This window comes from Aplysia californica, unplaced genomic scaffold, assembly GCF_000002075.1.
Source record: "Aplysia californica isolate F4 #8 unplaced genomic scaffold, AplCal3.0 scaffold00720, whole genome shotgun sequence".
In the NCBI taxonomy this organism is placed as follows: Eukaryota; Metazoa; Mollusca; class Gastropoda; order Aplysiida; family Aplysiidae; genus Aplysia; species Aplysia californica.
In genome coordinates, this window is record NW_004797990.1 from 3,127 (window position 1) to 20,688 (window position 17,562).

Below are 17,562 nucleotides of genomic sequence, written 5' to 3' on the forward strand. Positions count from 1 at the left end.
GAGAGAGAGAGAGAGAGAGAGAGAGAGAGAGAGAGAGAGAGAGAGAGTTAAAACGGTAGATTTGGTGGATTTTTTCACTATGTTTAAGGTCATTTCAAGAACGGCAGCCTCAGCTGTGATAGCTACGGGTACACCACGACCTGTGGTAAGATACATTTAATTTTAGAAGTAACCAGGACAGCGGCTGTCAGTCCTCATAAATATCAACTGCGTCAAAACCGAGAACAAAGTGCCTTTTTCAACAATTGAGAAGTTCGTCATCAAGTTCTCTCCGTCTCTCATGTGTTCAAATCTGTGGACATACGATGGATACGGCCTACGGCCTAAGAAGCGTGGCCTGGTGGCCATAACAATAGTTTCCAAAACCCGAACCTACGACCCAGCAGGATGAATCATTCGAGTCTTGTGGAACAGTTTACTGAGTATTTAGAAACCCTTTCAATAGACACTGGTTATTCTAAAAGAGGGACTTGTGTTTTAGCCCTGCAGCCTACTTGGCCTGTCTGCCTTCTCCCCCCCCTCTCTCTCTCCCTACTTCACTCTATCCCCCCCTCCCTTTCTCCCTTCTTCTTTGTCTGTCTGTCTCTCTCAATCTCCCATCTCTCTCCTGCCTTCTCTCGCTCTTCACCCATCCCAGCTCTGATACTGAAGATTCCATCTCTGTACCCTCCTTCTTTCTAATGCGCGTATAAGCTCTCGAGACTTGGCCCATCTCTCTCCTTCCTTCAGTGTCTCCCTCAGTCGCCCACTTTCTTCCTGCCGTGTCAATTGCTGTCATCATCTTCTCCATCAAAACAACACCCCTTCCACGACCCCTCCTTGTAAAACAATAAAAATAAAAATAAAAACAAAACGCAAAAGAAATGAAGATAAAAATATAACAAGAGAAAATACTTCTAGTTTTAGTAAGAGTTTTACGGCACTTGCAACACAATAAGGTCATATAAGTGCCGTAGATTAGAGGCGTTAAAAGAGAGTAACAAACACAAAACAGAAGGAGGAGATATCAGAACGACAGATGTTTGATAGGAAGGAAGGAGCAAACCACTCACAAAAGAAATACTGCATCAGGACAAAGAACAAAACACTACTGAGCTAATTAGGTATAACATTTTAATTTAAAAGAATACTGTACAATAACTTGAAAAGTCAGATGTCAGGACATAATATATATATAACATCATAATTGTTGGACTGAAATACTACAGAAGATATATATACACATTATACGCCACACTGGTACTGTATGGAGAGGTGGAGCCCACAGACAAGGGATAATGTACGCTCAGTTCACATCATCGCGGGGACATTCTGCAAGGGACAATGAACAATACAACACAAGACATTTGTAAAGGACATATTTTTTTAAACATTATAACAGGAGACATTTTGCAAGGAACAAATTAGAACAAATGTTACAAGGGATTTTTGAACAAAGTAACAGGGGACATTTTGCAAGAGACATTTCTGGACAATATTATAACAGGAGTATCCACCAATGCTTAGCCTTATGGGAAAATGGGTTGAAAGTTCCACTTTTCTAGTACAGAACCACACATCCATGATACTGTTTGGATTGAGATGAAAGAGCAGATCATACATTATGAGGGAATTCAGGGGGACACAACAAAACGCATCCATACATAGAACTAGAACAGATAACTTCAACAACAGTTTGGAACTTGAGATAATCCCTGTGCAATCTTTTTAAGAACATAGGTCAGTAAGTACGCTATCAAATAATTTCTGGCAAAACGTCACAATAACATAATTGTGTCATGACGCTGTGGAATCAGGCGCTCGTCAAATTTTGAGCATGTGGAGTTATAGAAGGTATCATCTGAAAGCTTGTTCATTTGTCTATTTTTAAAAAATACCCTTATATCTTGAACAGAAGTTGAGATATTTGCTATTAAAGTTGTGGGGATGGCCTGGTTTCATTGGAGAAAATGGCAGCCACAGTATTGTGATTTCCAAAGATTGAGAGCACTTGGAAACTGAAAATTTAAATTTTCAGTGCCTTTATTCAATGTTTTTCAATAAAATGCACACAAAAATATATTTATAAATGGACATAAAAGTAATTAGAAGGTGTTGAGCTAAAAAACAAAGAAAATGGGACAAAAATTGCCAAACCAGCAGAAAAATGTCGATATCTTCGATTTCTTCATTTTGACGAGCGCCTAATTTCACCATGATGCCTCACAATTTTGCAATGGACAAATCAAATTATTCACTGTAGTTATCCGGAAAATGGAACAAATAATTTGAGTTTTTAGGGACTATTGTCTTCACCCTTCAGTCACTTTCTGAGTCTCATCCACCGTATTCATTTTTTATCTGCACATCAAGTGGTCAAGTGTACAGGGAAAAGTTTTTTTTTTAGAGAGGGGGTAAAACGGTTCACTCATAGTTTTGCACAGCTTTTGATGCAATGAGGGTAAAACAAGTGATAGACACAGATCAGACTAAAAGTCTGTCCCAAAAAAATTATCTATATTTGTTGAGTCCAGAAGGGCTTAAACTAACATAACGGGCTACAAATAAAATTATATTTGCAATGACAGAAGAGGAAAGACAAAAAAACCTCACCATTTTAGAGCACTATCCAAGAACTAACACACAAGCACGCTAACACAATCCTGGACCAACAGTGCTCTCTTTTTCTTACAAGTCGCTACCTTGAATTACAAAGGTCTATCTGACATGTTCGGCTGTTTTGAGTTACTAATACCATGAGGTCAGAAAACCAATGTTCTATCTGCTCTATCAAAATAGCAAGATTATTGGGAGTTGTTAGCAACATCAAAGAACGGCATTCGAAAAAGCTTGATATGTTGGGAACCTATCAATTTTTCATGTCAAATTTCTCAAAGGAAGAGGCTAGCCGTACTTATTCTTAATATGATGGCTAGACTGACCATTAAAAAAAATATAGGCCTACTGAATTGTAAATATACATTTTTAGTTTGCAGTACCTAAAGTATTTGTATTTGAGACAAAACCAGGTGCCTTAATGACAGTGTATGTATTTTAAACCTCCTGTTTTCTAATGTTAATAGAGCCTTAGATAAGTACGGCTAGTAAGTACGGCTAGACTCTCAGGCTAGTACGGCTAGCCACTTCGTTTCTCAAAACTAGGTACTGAGCAGACAGAAAATTGTAATTCTAAGTTTGGGAAGTGGTCTCTCACAACATTCAAACAACTGGAGGCTAATATATATATACATATAGATTCTGCAACGCTTATCCACTTAGCAGGTGGCTGGTGAAACGACAGACTTCAGGAAGGAAAGAGAAACAAGGTGGGAGTAATGAGGACAGGTAATATCACAGCACAGCTTGGCATTTACATCAAGGTCACAGGTCACCACTGAGCAACACCAGAGTTTTGTAGTCCTTGAACAATGATGAAAAGGTTGGGGGTGGGGGTGTCATCAACTGGCTCTGACATGTGCACCTACAACTTGACTGTCAGATTTTTCCTTTGATATGAGAGCAACATAATTTGACTACAGACTTTTAGACAATTTTACTTCAGGATTGGTATTCGCAGAACGGATAACGGTACTTTAGAGTCATTTCATTCAACTAGCTCTCACAGTTCTATGTGATAAATAGGTATACTGAATAAGGTGCTTATATGGCTTCATCTAGTGAACACCCAAATCGGTACTTGAAGAATTCTTCATAAAAACAATTACAGACAGTCCTACTTTAGTTTTAGTAAGAGTTTTACGGCACTTGCACCACAATAAGAGTCCTACTTTGTTTTCTCTTGACAGGTGCAGTTTCACACAAACAGGGAATTTAGGGAAGATGGAAGCAGGATTTCTTCACAGAAGCATTCATTGCACATCAGTCTTGCAGAATCAAATACAGCAATTAATGATGGCAGCAGTTTGTTATGTTAAAGTATACCTGCAGCTGAAGGAAAAGTGAAAGACAGAAACGCAACAACAACGGAACATTGTCTCAAGTACTTTAAGTTATTGCATATCGCTCAGAGATTTAAATTATACAAATATACACCAATCTGAAGGTGAACAGACACCTCGACAGTAGGATGCAAACAGAAAGGATGGATTACACGTGATGATGGTAAGATCTTTCAAAATAATATGATTAAGTTCGTTCAAACTCCATTCCACGGAGACAAACAAACAAAATATTGAACACATTCGACACTCAACAATTTCCCACTTTTCTGATATGTTGTGTGGTACTCATTCATCCATGATTAGAGAAAACAAAAAAAACCAATATAATAGCACAACCTCAGCTCACAGTACGCTTGTTTTTGTTCTCCGTAAAATGTAGATCTTCAAGTTTTTACGCCATAATCAACCCAACTTAGATCATTTAAGAGGTGGGCTTGGATCTGCCTGTGTGGGCCAACCTGTGGTGTAAGAGGGAAACAATATCCCAACAGAAAGACTGAGATACTCAGTAAAATTCTCACCATTAAAAAAACAAGCTCAGGTCTTCTGCATTCGACAGCGAAGTGCCGAATGGCTACATCATAGACTCCTGTTCACGGCATCAAACATACAGAAACTTTCACTCAGAAAAAAAGCAGATGGTACGTTCTTTGGTTTGCATCATAAAAGCTCACAACATTACTTGCGACATTAAACTCCAATGAAGTAACATTAGAAATCTGAACAATCATTGTAACATTGCCATCTGCCACAACCAGTAACTACAACAGTTAAACGAAATGTTTCGAAAGTACACACATGTAGACAGTACCAGACAGAGAACCAACACCACCACTGATGAGAAGAAGCGTGCTGAATGTTAAGTAGATATCTAGTCATCAAGACACAGAATATATGGCTGTGCCCTCTGCTAAAATTGGAACAGACAGTGTAGGATGGAATATCTTCACTAATTTTGTAGCCTGTAATAACAATTATAAAAGCAAACATTTTCTTAGTTTAGTAGGTCTATCCAACACCTGAACAAAGTGACTTCAAGTCACACAAAACAGCATGTTGGCAAAAAGATAGAATTTGGACTACTTGAACTAAATTGCAATGTTCCTGAAAACATGGTTGTTGTGGCGAATCTCCACTTCTGTTCATGAAACATATATGAGGCAGCAAGGTGAAATCAGGCGCTCGTCAAAATAATGAAATTGATGAAATTGGCGTTTTCCCGCCAGATTGGCAATTTTTATCGAAAATTTGTTTTTTGGCTCAACACCTTTTACCACCATAAAAAAGCCCATTTCTGCATGGGTTTTATTGAAAAACGTCCATTAACAGGCACAAAAGTGTAAATTGTCAGTTTCCATGGACTCCCAGGCTATGTAAATAACCACATTTTTGCTGCCAGTGTACCTTTGAAACCAATTAAGCGACTCCCACCCCCTTCAATAGCAAATATCTCAACTCATATTCAAGAGAAATGGGTCTTTGGTTCATCGAAAGCAAGGCAAATGTGCAAGCTTTAACTCAATCGCTACGCCGAGCCGTGGGGGGGGCGGCGCGGCTAAAGAGCCGTCAGTACGCTAAGCCGACCCCGGCGGCTCGAGAACCGACGTTCAATTTTAGCTTGGTTTCTATTCCAATCCACATGTCCATGTTAAAATAAAGGTCATAATATAAAGTTGACTTCCGGGTCAAGCGTTTCCACCGAAAATTTTCATTCAGTTTTGAAACACGATTTCAAAGTTTATGCGACGTTTTATCGCGAAGCCCAAATTATAGCCAGACACCAGTCTTTGTACTTTTACACAACAAAATGTATCATTATTTTGCTCACTAAAGAAGTCTAGGACTCTTCTTTATAATATTGATACTACTGGACTCAAATTGCCAGTGCACTGTAATTGAGAAATCAATATTTTTGAGTGCTAGATCTAGGCCTAGATCTAAATAGTCGAAATACTTTTTTCTCCCCAAAATCATTACTTTTTGGTGAATTTACTCAAAAAGTACCACCCAAGACATGTATAGCTTTATTCCAAATGCAAATCTTAATAATTCCATAAAAGATACAAGTGTTTTTTTCTGTTTGGGATCCTTTTTTCAAAATTATAAAAAAAATATTTTTTTTTAAATATCGGAGGTTATGATCCAAATGTACAAATACTATGGAATGTATGTAAATAACTGCATATTTTTCAATATTTTCCTGTTCTATATACAGTTATGGTTATTTTGATGTATCATTTGACTAGATCTAGGAGCAAACATATTTTTTGAGTTTCATCAGAGATTATACATTTTTTTGTTTTCAAATTTTATCCGCAGCCAATCACAATTGTGTTGCATAATCACCTCTTACGGGAACCAAAGTTGAAAAATACTCAAATAAACAATACAGATGTATTCTACAAACCATACTGAAAATGTTAGTATAATATGTTGATATTTATTTGAATTTATGGCCCCCCCAAGACCTGTGAACTGCGCACTATAGTCATCATCTCATTTCACCCTCCAGAAAAAAATTCGTCCACAAGCCGAAAATAATACATAGCGAATGAGTTAAGGAGACCAATAACTCCACCTGCCCGAAAATTGAGGAGCGCCTGATTCAACCATGCCGTGACACAAATAGATATTTCTGCTGTCCACTTTTATCACACCTGTTTTTGTTCTGCTACTTTCCAGCTGACTACTGGGCTGATCTTGTTTACAGAGACAAAAAAAGGTAGTCCATGAGACAGCACAGGAAGCAGAACGTTGGATGTGCCATCATTAGGAAGTTTGTACAATAAAATTTATAAATGCAATACTTGTTAGCCTAACTGTAACACCATTTGGTTAATTACAAGCCCTAAAAAATAAAGTTCTAGTATAAAAATTTGTCTAAAATGGCGTGAATAAGACTGGTGACCAGCTGACAAGCTAGTCTAAAGAACCTCCAGTGAGTTCAACAGCTTTAACTGTGCAAAATAGTAAATGACAGACTATTTTTAAAAAGTATTTTAAAACATTCATTTCTGACAAACAAAGAAACATTTTTAAAAAGTTACGATGGTGTACCCTGTATAAAATATTAATTTTCTCCCACAGTTGTCAGCAGGATAAAGATAGCTTGACTTTCACATCTTTGGCAGTGCTGATTCTTCTGATACTTTTGAAAAAAAAGAAAAACAAACGAACAAAGACAAAAGAAAAGAAAAGAAGGCAAAAGAAGAAAGACAAAAGAAAAGACAAACAGACAAACAGACAAACTACTGAGGGGGTTTAGGAAAGTGCCGCACATCCACGGTGGAGATGGGCGGGGAGAGAAAGACGATGAGAATTGCGAGGAAGACAAAGAAAATGCCGGCCAGATTGCGGATGGCTTTCTTGTTGGAGCGCCAGTCAAACTGAGACACAAACTCCCGCACTTTGGACAGCAAGGTCAGCACTGTCTCCACCCGCGACGGCCTGCTAGGGGATGGGGAGGGTGTCAGGGTCATGGGGAAATAGAACAAAGAGGAAATAAAAAAGGGAATGAGTACCACGTCAAGATTAATTGTGAGGCATCGTGGTGAAATCAGGCGCTCGTCAAAATAATGAAATCGAAGATTTTGGCAATTTCCCTCCAGTTTAACAAATTTTAAAAAATGTTTTGCTTTTTGGCTCAACACCTTTTGTGTTTTTTTAAAAACACATTTTTATGTGGATTTTACAGAAAGGCATTGATTAAAGGCATAAGAAACGTATTTTATCAGTTTCCAAGGACTCTCAGCCTATGGAAGTTGCCAAATTTTGGCTGCCATTTTCTCACTAATTTTACAACTGAAACTAGATGACCCTAACGTCCTTCAGTTGCAAATATTTCGACTTCTCTTCAACAAAGATGGATATATTTTTCACCAAAAGTAATGTAAATGAACAGGCTTTCAGATGATACCAATAACCCCATATGCCCAATAGTTGACCAGCGCCTGATTCCACCATGTCGTGACACATTTTTAAAGAAGGAAAACTTGCAACCAGTTGTTGTTTACTACGCAATACAAACACACACAAAAGTTATGAAAGTTTCGACTTATGAGATGCCATGAGATGAGATGAGATCTTAAAATCTCTAACAAAAAAGATTTGCTGCCTAATGGCAAAATACAGAATAATATGCACACATACACATGTCAACACTCACACCCACAATCAAACATACACATACACATGTCAACACTCACACCCACAATCAAACATACACATACACATGTCAACACTCACACCCACAATCAAACATACGCATACACATACACATCATATACACACTCTTTGACATACACAGATGATAACTGCAGTTAATTATAAGTCAGTGTAAGTACAGATATCTGCACCAACTATAAGTCAGTGTAAGTACAGATAACTGCACCAACTATAAGTCAGTGTAAGTACAGATATCTGCACCAACTATAAAGCATAGCAATTGTAGATAAATACACCAACTATAATAGTCAAATTAAAGTACACACACACACACAAACACACACACTCACACACACTCTCTCACACACACTCCCACACACACACACACACACAGACACACACACTCACTCACACACACACTCTCTCACACACACACACATAGGCCTAGGCCTACACAAAAACCCCCCCAACACAGCGACTACAAACGACGATGTAACAGTAACAAACCTGGCCAAGAGGTCGTCATCCTCCTCCCCAGCCTGATCCACCCGGTCCATGACCTGCTCCAGGCTGTGGCTGATCGAGTTCTGCTGTTCCCGCAGGTCGTTCAGCTCATTGGACAGCTGCGCTTTTAAACCTTCCTCAAACCTGCAAGCAGTGACAATTCTTTAGACGGTGGGAAATATCTTGGAGTCAAAAGATGTACCATGATATGTGTCACGACGCGGTGGAATTGTGCGCTCGTCAATTTTTGTGCATGAGGAGTTATTGGTATCATCTTAACTCATTCGCTACGCCGAGCTGTGGGGGGCGGCGCGGCTAGAGTGCGGTCCGTACGCTAAGCCGCCCCCGGCGGCTCAAGAACCGACGTTCAATTTTAGCTTGGTTTCTATTCCAATCCACATATCTATGTTAAAATAAAGATCATAATATAAAGTTGACTTCCGGGTCAAGCGTTTTCACCGAAAATCGGAAGTTTTGATTCAGTTTTGAAACACGATTTCGAAGTTTATGCGACATTGTTTTATCGCGAAGCCCAAATTATAGCCAGACACCAGTCTTTGTACTTTTACACAACAAAATGTATCATTATTTTGGTATTTTTTTACTCTCCCTCCCGTCTCACACTCAGCTACCAGTTGTCTATTTTCTATTAAATATTGATGCGCTGAACACGAATATCAACTTCATTTCCGTCGCAAATTAATAGTTTTTGAAAGATTTGATTGTTTTTAACCGAGATAGACACGCTTTGGAGAAAATCTGGGGGGTTACAGGGGGGCATTTTACCCATAATTTGATATTTTACAGATAGATTTGAAATTGTCTTGAAAATAATTGATTAGCGACAGTTTTAGTGGCTTTATGTGTGATCTCCAGCAAACAGTACAGCAGTTTGACCCCTGAAACAGTGCATCCGTGTGCGGGAATGAAAGTAAAAATTTACCATTATTTTGCTCAATGAAGAAGTGTAGGACTCTTCTTATAATATTGATACTACTGGACTCAAATTGCCAGTGCACTGTAATTGAGAAATCAATATTTTTGAGTGCTAGATCTAGGTTTTTATTATTTTTGGCTTGTGGACGAATTTTTTTCGGGAGGGCGAAATGAGATGATGACTAGAGCGCAGTTCACAGGTCTTGGGGGCCATAAATTCAAATAAATATTAACATATTATACCAACATTTTCAGTATGGTTTGTAGAATACATCTGTATTGTTTATTTGAGTATTTTTCAACTTTGGTTCCTGTAAGAGGCGATTATGCAACACAATTGTGATTGGCTGCGGATAAAATTTGAAAACAAAAAATTTATAATCTCAGATGAAACTCAAAAAATATGTTTGCACCTAGTCAAATTATACATCAAAATAACCATAACTGTATATAGAACAGGAAAATATTGAAAAATGAGCAGTTATTTAAATATATTCCATAATATTTGTACATTTGGATCATAACCTCCGATATTGAAAAAAAAAAAATTTAAAATAGTTTTGAAAAAAGGATCCCAAACAGAAAAAAACACTGGTATCTTATATGGAATTATTCAGAATTGCATTTGGAATAAAGCTATACATGTCTTGGGTGGTACTTTTTGAGGAAATTCACCAAAAAGTAGTGATTTTTGGGAGAAAAAAATTATTTTGACTATTTAGATCTAGGCCTATTTCTAGCACTCAAAATATTGATTTCTCAATTACAGTGCACTGGCAATTTGAGTCCAGTAGTATCAATATTATAAAGAAGAGTCCTACACTTCTTTAGTGAGCAAAAATGATACATTTTGTTGTGTAAAAGTACTAAGACTGGTGTCTGGCTATAATTTGGGCTTCGCAATAAAACAATGTCGCATAAACTTCGAAATCGTGTTTCAAAACTGAATCAAACTTCCGATTTTTGGTGGAAACGCTTGACCCGGAAGTCAACTTTATATTATGACCTTTATTTTAACATGGACATGTGGATTGGAATAGAAACCAAGCTAAAATTGAATGTCGGTTCTCGAGCCGCCGGGGGCGGCTTAGCGTACTGACGGCTCTTTAGCCGCGCCGCGCCGCCCCCACGGCTTGGCGTAGCGAATGAGTTAATCAACGTTTTTCAATATAATTCACATGGAAATGTGTTTTTATTCGGAGATAAAAGGGTTGAACAAAAAACCAAATATTTGATTAAAATCGCGAAACTGGAGGGAAAATGCCTGTTTCTCCAATTTTGTTATTTTGATGAGCGCCTGATTTCACCACGATGCCTGACATATGATGCGTGGTGCGGTGAACTACACAAAGAAACAGTCCAAAATAAAATAACATTCAATGAAACCTTGAAAGAAATCATGGATTTAAATTATTGTATTGGTCTCAGAACATTCTGGTCAAAACAGTTGCTTATCTTCAAATAAGTCGTAACTTCAACAGATTAAAACTTACCCCACAAAGACTTACTTTAAAAGTCGACTAATTTCTGAATCCGAGCTACCTTTACTATGTCAGGAATTCCAATGATCTTGAGGCTTACCCTTTTCTGTAGGCATCTTCATCCACTGAAACTTTTCTCTCACTCTCTTTGGTATCTCCACTTTCCGGTTCTCTGAAAGAGAAAACACAAAAATCATGAGCATTACTCAAGACTTAAGAACTACTTGAAACAAAAACTGCCAATTTTCAAGAAAAGTCTGCATGCTGAATACCATATTCTCCTGCCCCAGACTTCAGGTGTCTGATGACAAACTTATACATTTGTGAAAATATCAAGCATGCACACAGAAAGACACACACATTGCAAACAGATTTCAGGTCGGGAATTAAAAAAAATAATTATATTTTGTATTTCAAACATGTAGGCCCTACATAGCAAAATTCGTACTTAATGATAAGATGCTGAATACCTTTCTCCTGTCCCAGACTTAAAATGCTTGATGATAACCTTTATAACTTTGTGAAAATATCACACACACAAATAGCGAATAGATTTTCAAGTTTGGATTTTTTCTGATATTCTTTGTATTTAAATCACATACATAGCAAAATTCGTACATAATGAAAAAATTTTTGCACGCAAGATTCTATTATTATAATATTAGTTTACATATTCAGGTATCAGTCATTTTCTTTTTCCAGATACGAGGTCATCGAAAAGATGGACTAAAGAATGGAGCAGGCATAAGCAAACTGTTGTCCTCGTGCCAGGTATCTGGCCCGCAAGCAATTTCAGTCTGGCCCACGAGTCGACCCAGTAATCAATAATGAACGTGGCCCGCAGAGAGTTTGTAATTGATAAAAACAAAATTGTCCACCTTAAAAAGTAAAACCAACAGATTCCGGTCTAGCTGGAAGCAAAATATTTAGTACTTATCTCATTAAATACTATAGAGTGACATGTCAAAGTGTCAGTTTCAGTCTCACTATTCAACGTTTGGGAAATTAAAATGATTTCACCCAATTTTCTCTTGTTTCGGCCTAAAAGATATTTGGAATCACTAGACTTTTTATTTCTGAGAAGTTGCTCCCAGTGGCACGCAGACGAAGGAACTGTTGTGCCGGTGAGTCGATGACAGCTGCTCGGGCACATTCCTTTATAATGACTTCGATATCAAATTACTTTTCGGCAATTGCCAAAAACAGGTCTCTTTATTCGGAATTTAATTCATTAGATGAAAAAGTATCAAAATAGGTTCATTTATTTTGATTAAACGACCAATTTAGAGAGGTTTTCGTCATTTTTAGATTTAGCATGGTACCAAAAAAGGGCCCCAGCATAGTGGATTTACCCCCACGGAGATAAAGAGTAATCCGTCCAGCAAATTGACTACACTTGCTGCACATATTTAACATTCGAATGTTATTCTTTACTTTTCCCCATCTATACTTCCAACAGCATCAAACTCGTCACAAGCCACCCTTACTTCTCTGTGCCGGTGACCTCTGGGGTCACGGTGAGGGTGGGCGGCGAGGAGACCAGGGTCAAGGGCGCGGCCCCCGTCACTGACCGCCGTCTCTCCATGGACACCCGGCGCATGGTGTTGGTTACCGCGTGCTGCATGGACGTGCTGGCCACGGCAGACTGGAACCTTGACCTTGGGTCCTGCTCACACGGACGACAGAAGGTACGGTTGTTAGTTTGTTTTAGTAAGAGTTCTACAGCACTTGCAACACAATAAGGTCATATAAGTGCCAAAGATTAGAGGTTTTACAAGAGAGTAAACTAACAAACACAAAAAAGAAGGAGGGGAGATGAGGACGATAGATGTTTGATAGGAAAAAAGAAGCAAACCACCCCAGAGCACCCGCCAACAACTCACAGAGAGAAGGTACGAGAGATTCAGGAGATGGAAAATACTTGAACAAAGGGGGGCACTTTAGAATTGTTCATATCATCATCCTCAAAGTCATCGATATCATAATATCAAATCATACCATTTTATTACTGTTATTGATATGGCATGCATTATATCATGTTATTGTCATCCTGCTTTTAATTACTGCTAGTACTGCTAGTATTGCTAGTATTGTAAATGTTATGACTCTTCTTGTTATTGCTTTTGCTGTTATTGTTATTATATTACTGATATTAATATTATCAACACATTTTTGGTCAAAACCGTTATAGTTATTATCTTCATCATTATAAATAACTCCATGTCCCTTTATTCTCTTTAGTACAGTTATAATATGACAATACAAAGCATCATAACTGTTAGAGTCTCGTGAGCAAAGTAGAAACTTCACACAAACAACAAGAAGATTTCACAGAATTCAACAGTTCCCACTAACATAGCTTTGAACGGTGGACACATCGATGTACTAGCAAGGTCAGCAAGGTTAGTTTTAGCATGAGAGTGGACAAAACTAATTTTTTCATTTGTTTAACGACCGACTTCATCCGTCCACTCTTTATACATTTGTTGTTCTTTTCATTAAATCACACACACACACACACACACACACACACAAAATCAAAGTTAAAAAACAAACAGCCTTTTAAGACATACAAATAAACAAGGTATGCCCTACAAATAACTGGGCATTTGCAAGTAGAGCTAAGGTAACTATAATTATACCCAGTAAGTGTGAAGGCCAACTTCACAGACATTGTCTGTTTTGATATTGGTGGACTCTAGACTTCAACAATCAATCACAGTCCAATCAACAATCAATCACAGTCCATACAACAGTCGGCCCACACCAACTTTACAAGACAAAACTCTTCACTGGAAATAACGGAGAGTGCACGCTGACTAAATATTTGTCAAACATTCCACAAGCACATTGAAACCAAGCTGGAGACATTCCATTGTTCACAAAAGGGCAACAATATGCACTGATAATCAAGATTCATAATATTTAGAACAGGGCAATGGACTTACAATGCAAGATAGTAGATACATGAGTCACAGTACACAAGAAAAAGTGAAAAAAGTAGGTGTGATGCCATATTTCAGACATGGCGTACAACACAACTTATATAGGAGTGTACGGAGAGCATCGACAAAGCAGACACATGTCGTATTATTCAGCACTGAGTTTACAAGTGGCAGCAAAACACGAAATGGCGAAGGTGTACAAGACAGTATGAGAGGAATACATCAACTGACGTGCTGGTAACTTTACTGGTGAAGGAGCACATTGCCACATTCAGTAGCACATTACACTTCTTGGGATGAAGCTATTACATAGGTTATATCTTTGATTAATAGAAAAAAAAAGGGATACACTTTCCTAAAAAATATGATGTACAAAAGGCTTTATATAAAAAAAGGAAAACCTACAGACAAAAAAAAAGCAGACTATTTGATTTTTCCATCTGTTGGCTGTTAAAAGCGAAGCTGAGTCACAACAGTATAATATAATTATTAGTTGCAGCACACTTTAAATTGTGACCATGTATTTATAAGCAGTAAAGTTCCTTCTCGATATGGAAGGGAAAAAAGTGTTAGTAAAATCGAGAAAAAAAAGGCTCTCTGTAACAAAATCTGTCACAGGTAAAATGAGGCGGACAGATTCACAGTAAGTATTACGAATATATTTAGGGCCCCTTAACACACGCATACACACACTCTCTCTCTCTCTCTCACACACACACACACACTCTCTCTCTCTCTCTCTCTCACACACACACACACTCTCTCTCCCTCTCTCACACACACACACACTCTCTCTCTCTCTCTCTCACACACACACACACAGTTAGCATGTGCCGATGTACACACAGACACACGTCTCCTTCCTGGCATGGCAGACTGTGATTAGTCAGATACATGTACAAATTTGTCGTGCGGAAAATTGGCATTGTTAGTAAACCTGGAAGTGGAAACAAGAACCTTGCACAGAGAGTGAAGACACTCTACTGTTGGCAGACAAACTCTGTACATAATATGTAGCCTCCCGGGTCGCACCTGACAGACCCACAGACAAATGTATCCTCCTCAAAAAGCCTGATTTTGAGTAAAGAGAAACGAGGAGCACATCGACACAGTAACGGTCATATAGTGCAGAGAAAAAGCAGACAAATAGAACCAAAGTAGGACCAATCAGTGGCGCCCTCAAATCATCTGCGCCAAAGCCATGGTGGCAATGGCATGACAAGGCAGTAGACGGGCAAGAAAGAGAATTAAAAGAGACTTTTTAAAATCCTTTCCACGAGATTTTCTTTTAGAAGATACATTTACAGGTAATCTTTAAAAGATGATTGCCATCTTAACAGAAATAAGTCATGGTAGAACAGTGACCATCTTCATCTTGTCTAACTGGTTTGAGTATAAGCAAGGGGAAAACACATCGACACAATACCGAACATTTAGTGCAGGAAAATAGGAGCACAGACGGACAGAAACAACAGAAGAAAAAATTAAGGAAGAAAAGTTGGATTAGCCAGTAGCGCCCTCCAACCACCAGTGACGAACAGGAGATAAGTTTTTTATAGTCAGACAGGAATGGGGAAAAAACCGAGTGGACAGGCAGAGAGGGTACCAAACATGGACATGACGTGACACACTCACAAGCCTTGTCTCACACAGAAAACCCACCGGCAATATCTGGCACATGGTGAAATGAAAAGACAATAGTGAGATTATCTCAATATCGAATAAAAAATGATAAAAAACAAAGACAAAGAGTGTTCATGTAGATATTTTAGTCAACTGATGAGGAAAAGAAACATCTTGTATAATGCTGAAGGGAACAATAAAGTATTGTAGTCTAAAGAATGTTCGCAAAATCAATATTTCACAATATGACAAAGAGTTAACAGTTAAATATCACCAGGGTTTGCATAGCAACAACCCCTTGAAATACTGAGGACCGTATAACAATCATCATTTTGGACTTTGATCATTGAATCTAGCGCTGAGTACTCCAGACTCAGTCACTGGCAATTAATGGACAGGTCAGGTGAAATAGTTGAATCTTTTCTTTCAGCTGCACTGATTTGGAGGTTTGAAAAAAAACACCATATAGAAAACAGACTAGATTTTCACTTGTACGTCAGACATCATCATGGAAACACTATAAAAGAGAAAAAAAAAGATGGTCTTGTCATGTTATAAAGACGGTGTCAAGATCTTGTTGCCAAATTAGACGCTATACAGGAAGCAAAAATGTCTCGTTACCATTTCAAAAACTAAAGAGGGGAAACATGAACAATGAGTACAAGAGACCGTATATAAACTGAAACATACACTGGTTTGGTAAACCACCATTCTGAAGGATCTGAATCTCCATGTGTTACAATGTTAGTACAGACGTGTGTGTGTCGGTCCACTTGACGGTCTACGGTAAGTCTCACTGGGCTGACCATGGTCTACTTATCGATCTACCGCAATACTGCATTTTAACATAAGCTGTGGGTAGGGTAATTTTTTACATGTGCCATCACTCCCACACATTCAAATGCACTTATTTCAAGAAAACAACGGAACAACCCCCCCCCCCCTTTCTTCCGAACCCCTCCTTCTGACAAACTTCAACCACCAAAACATTTTTAATACAATCAATGACAGTCCCAAGCCTGTATAACCTCGGCGTATCAAGTACTGAGGATAGCAGTAAACTTGCAGACGGTCAAATGAAATAGTTATCAGACTGATCCAGCGGTACACCGTCAAGTAAAACAAAAAAACCATCGCAGTAGACCTTCAAGTGAACCGACACCAACGTAGGATTGAAAAGTAAAGCATCCAGTGAGCACACAGCGGGCAGAACAGACAAATCACATTGCAAGTCACTGGGTGAGTAGATAGCAACAGAGTGGGGTCCGGTGAAGACATCCTCACGTACAAGACAAGTAAATGATTCACGGCACTCGTGGGGTTAGTAAAGTCGCTGACAGTCTGACAATACTTGTGCGGCGAACACAACAGCGCCATAAGGTGGCAAGCGGCAGCTGTATGGTGGCAACATACACCTACACACACACCTTCAAATCTTCTGCTGCATAAGAAAAGATGAATTACACGGAGTTTGATCTATGTTTTGAGACCAAAAAAGTTCCCTGGCGCTCATATGACCTTACGCAGTTGTGAGCGCCGTAAAACCCTCTACTATAATAAAACTTTAAAAAAAAAGTTCCACTTCAAGGTGAGGGATTGTTGTATCCTTTTACGTTTGTTTTAGTGCGCGCGCTAGTGTGTGCGTGTATGTGTTGTTTGTTTCTTGATTTTGTTTGTTTTTTTGAAAATGCAATGGTGATACTGAAAAAAATACATTCTTCTCGTGTGCGTTAGCTCAGTAGCTATCACATTGGACAACACATTTGGCGACCCCAATTAACAGAATCTATTAGTGACAATGCTCCTAACCCTGTGCCAATAATGGAATTATAAAGGTTTAAAATTACCACTAACTTGGCGATAGCTTAAATTGACAAGGGACGAAAAAGTAGGGCTTCCCCTGGGCCCTGTGTACCTTTAATAAGATGAAACTAGCCTCAAAGTCTCAAACCAAACTCCCCATCCCTA

The 17,562-nt window shown here is 38.5% G+C and overlaps 1 protein-coding gene across 1 annotated transcript in view; it reads right to left on the minus strand.

Annotated features, from left to right (window-relative positions):
* Positions 1 to 6,479: 6,479 nt before the first annotated feature.
* LOC101859817 (serine-rich adhesin for platelets) overlaps positions 6,480 to 17,562 on the minus strand; it is a gene marked incomplete at its 5' end in the record, with an annotated part of 209,444 nt that continues 198,361 nt past the window's right edge. Inside the window, 4 exon segments of the mRNA XM_013088306.2 lie at positions 6,480 to 7,391; positions 8,613 to 8,753; positions 11,127 to 11,198; positions 12,514 to 12,692. Of these exon segments, the coding sequence (XP_012943760.1) occupies positions 7,190 to 7,391; positions 8,613 to 8,753; positions 11,127 to 11,198; positions 12,514 to 12,692 (594 nt within the window).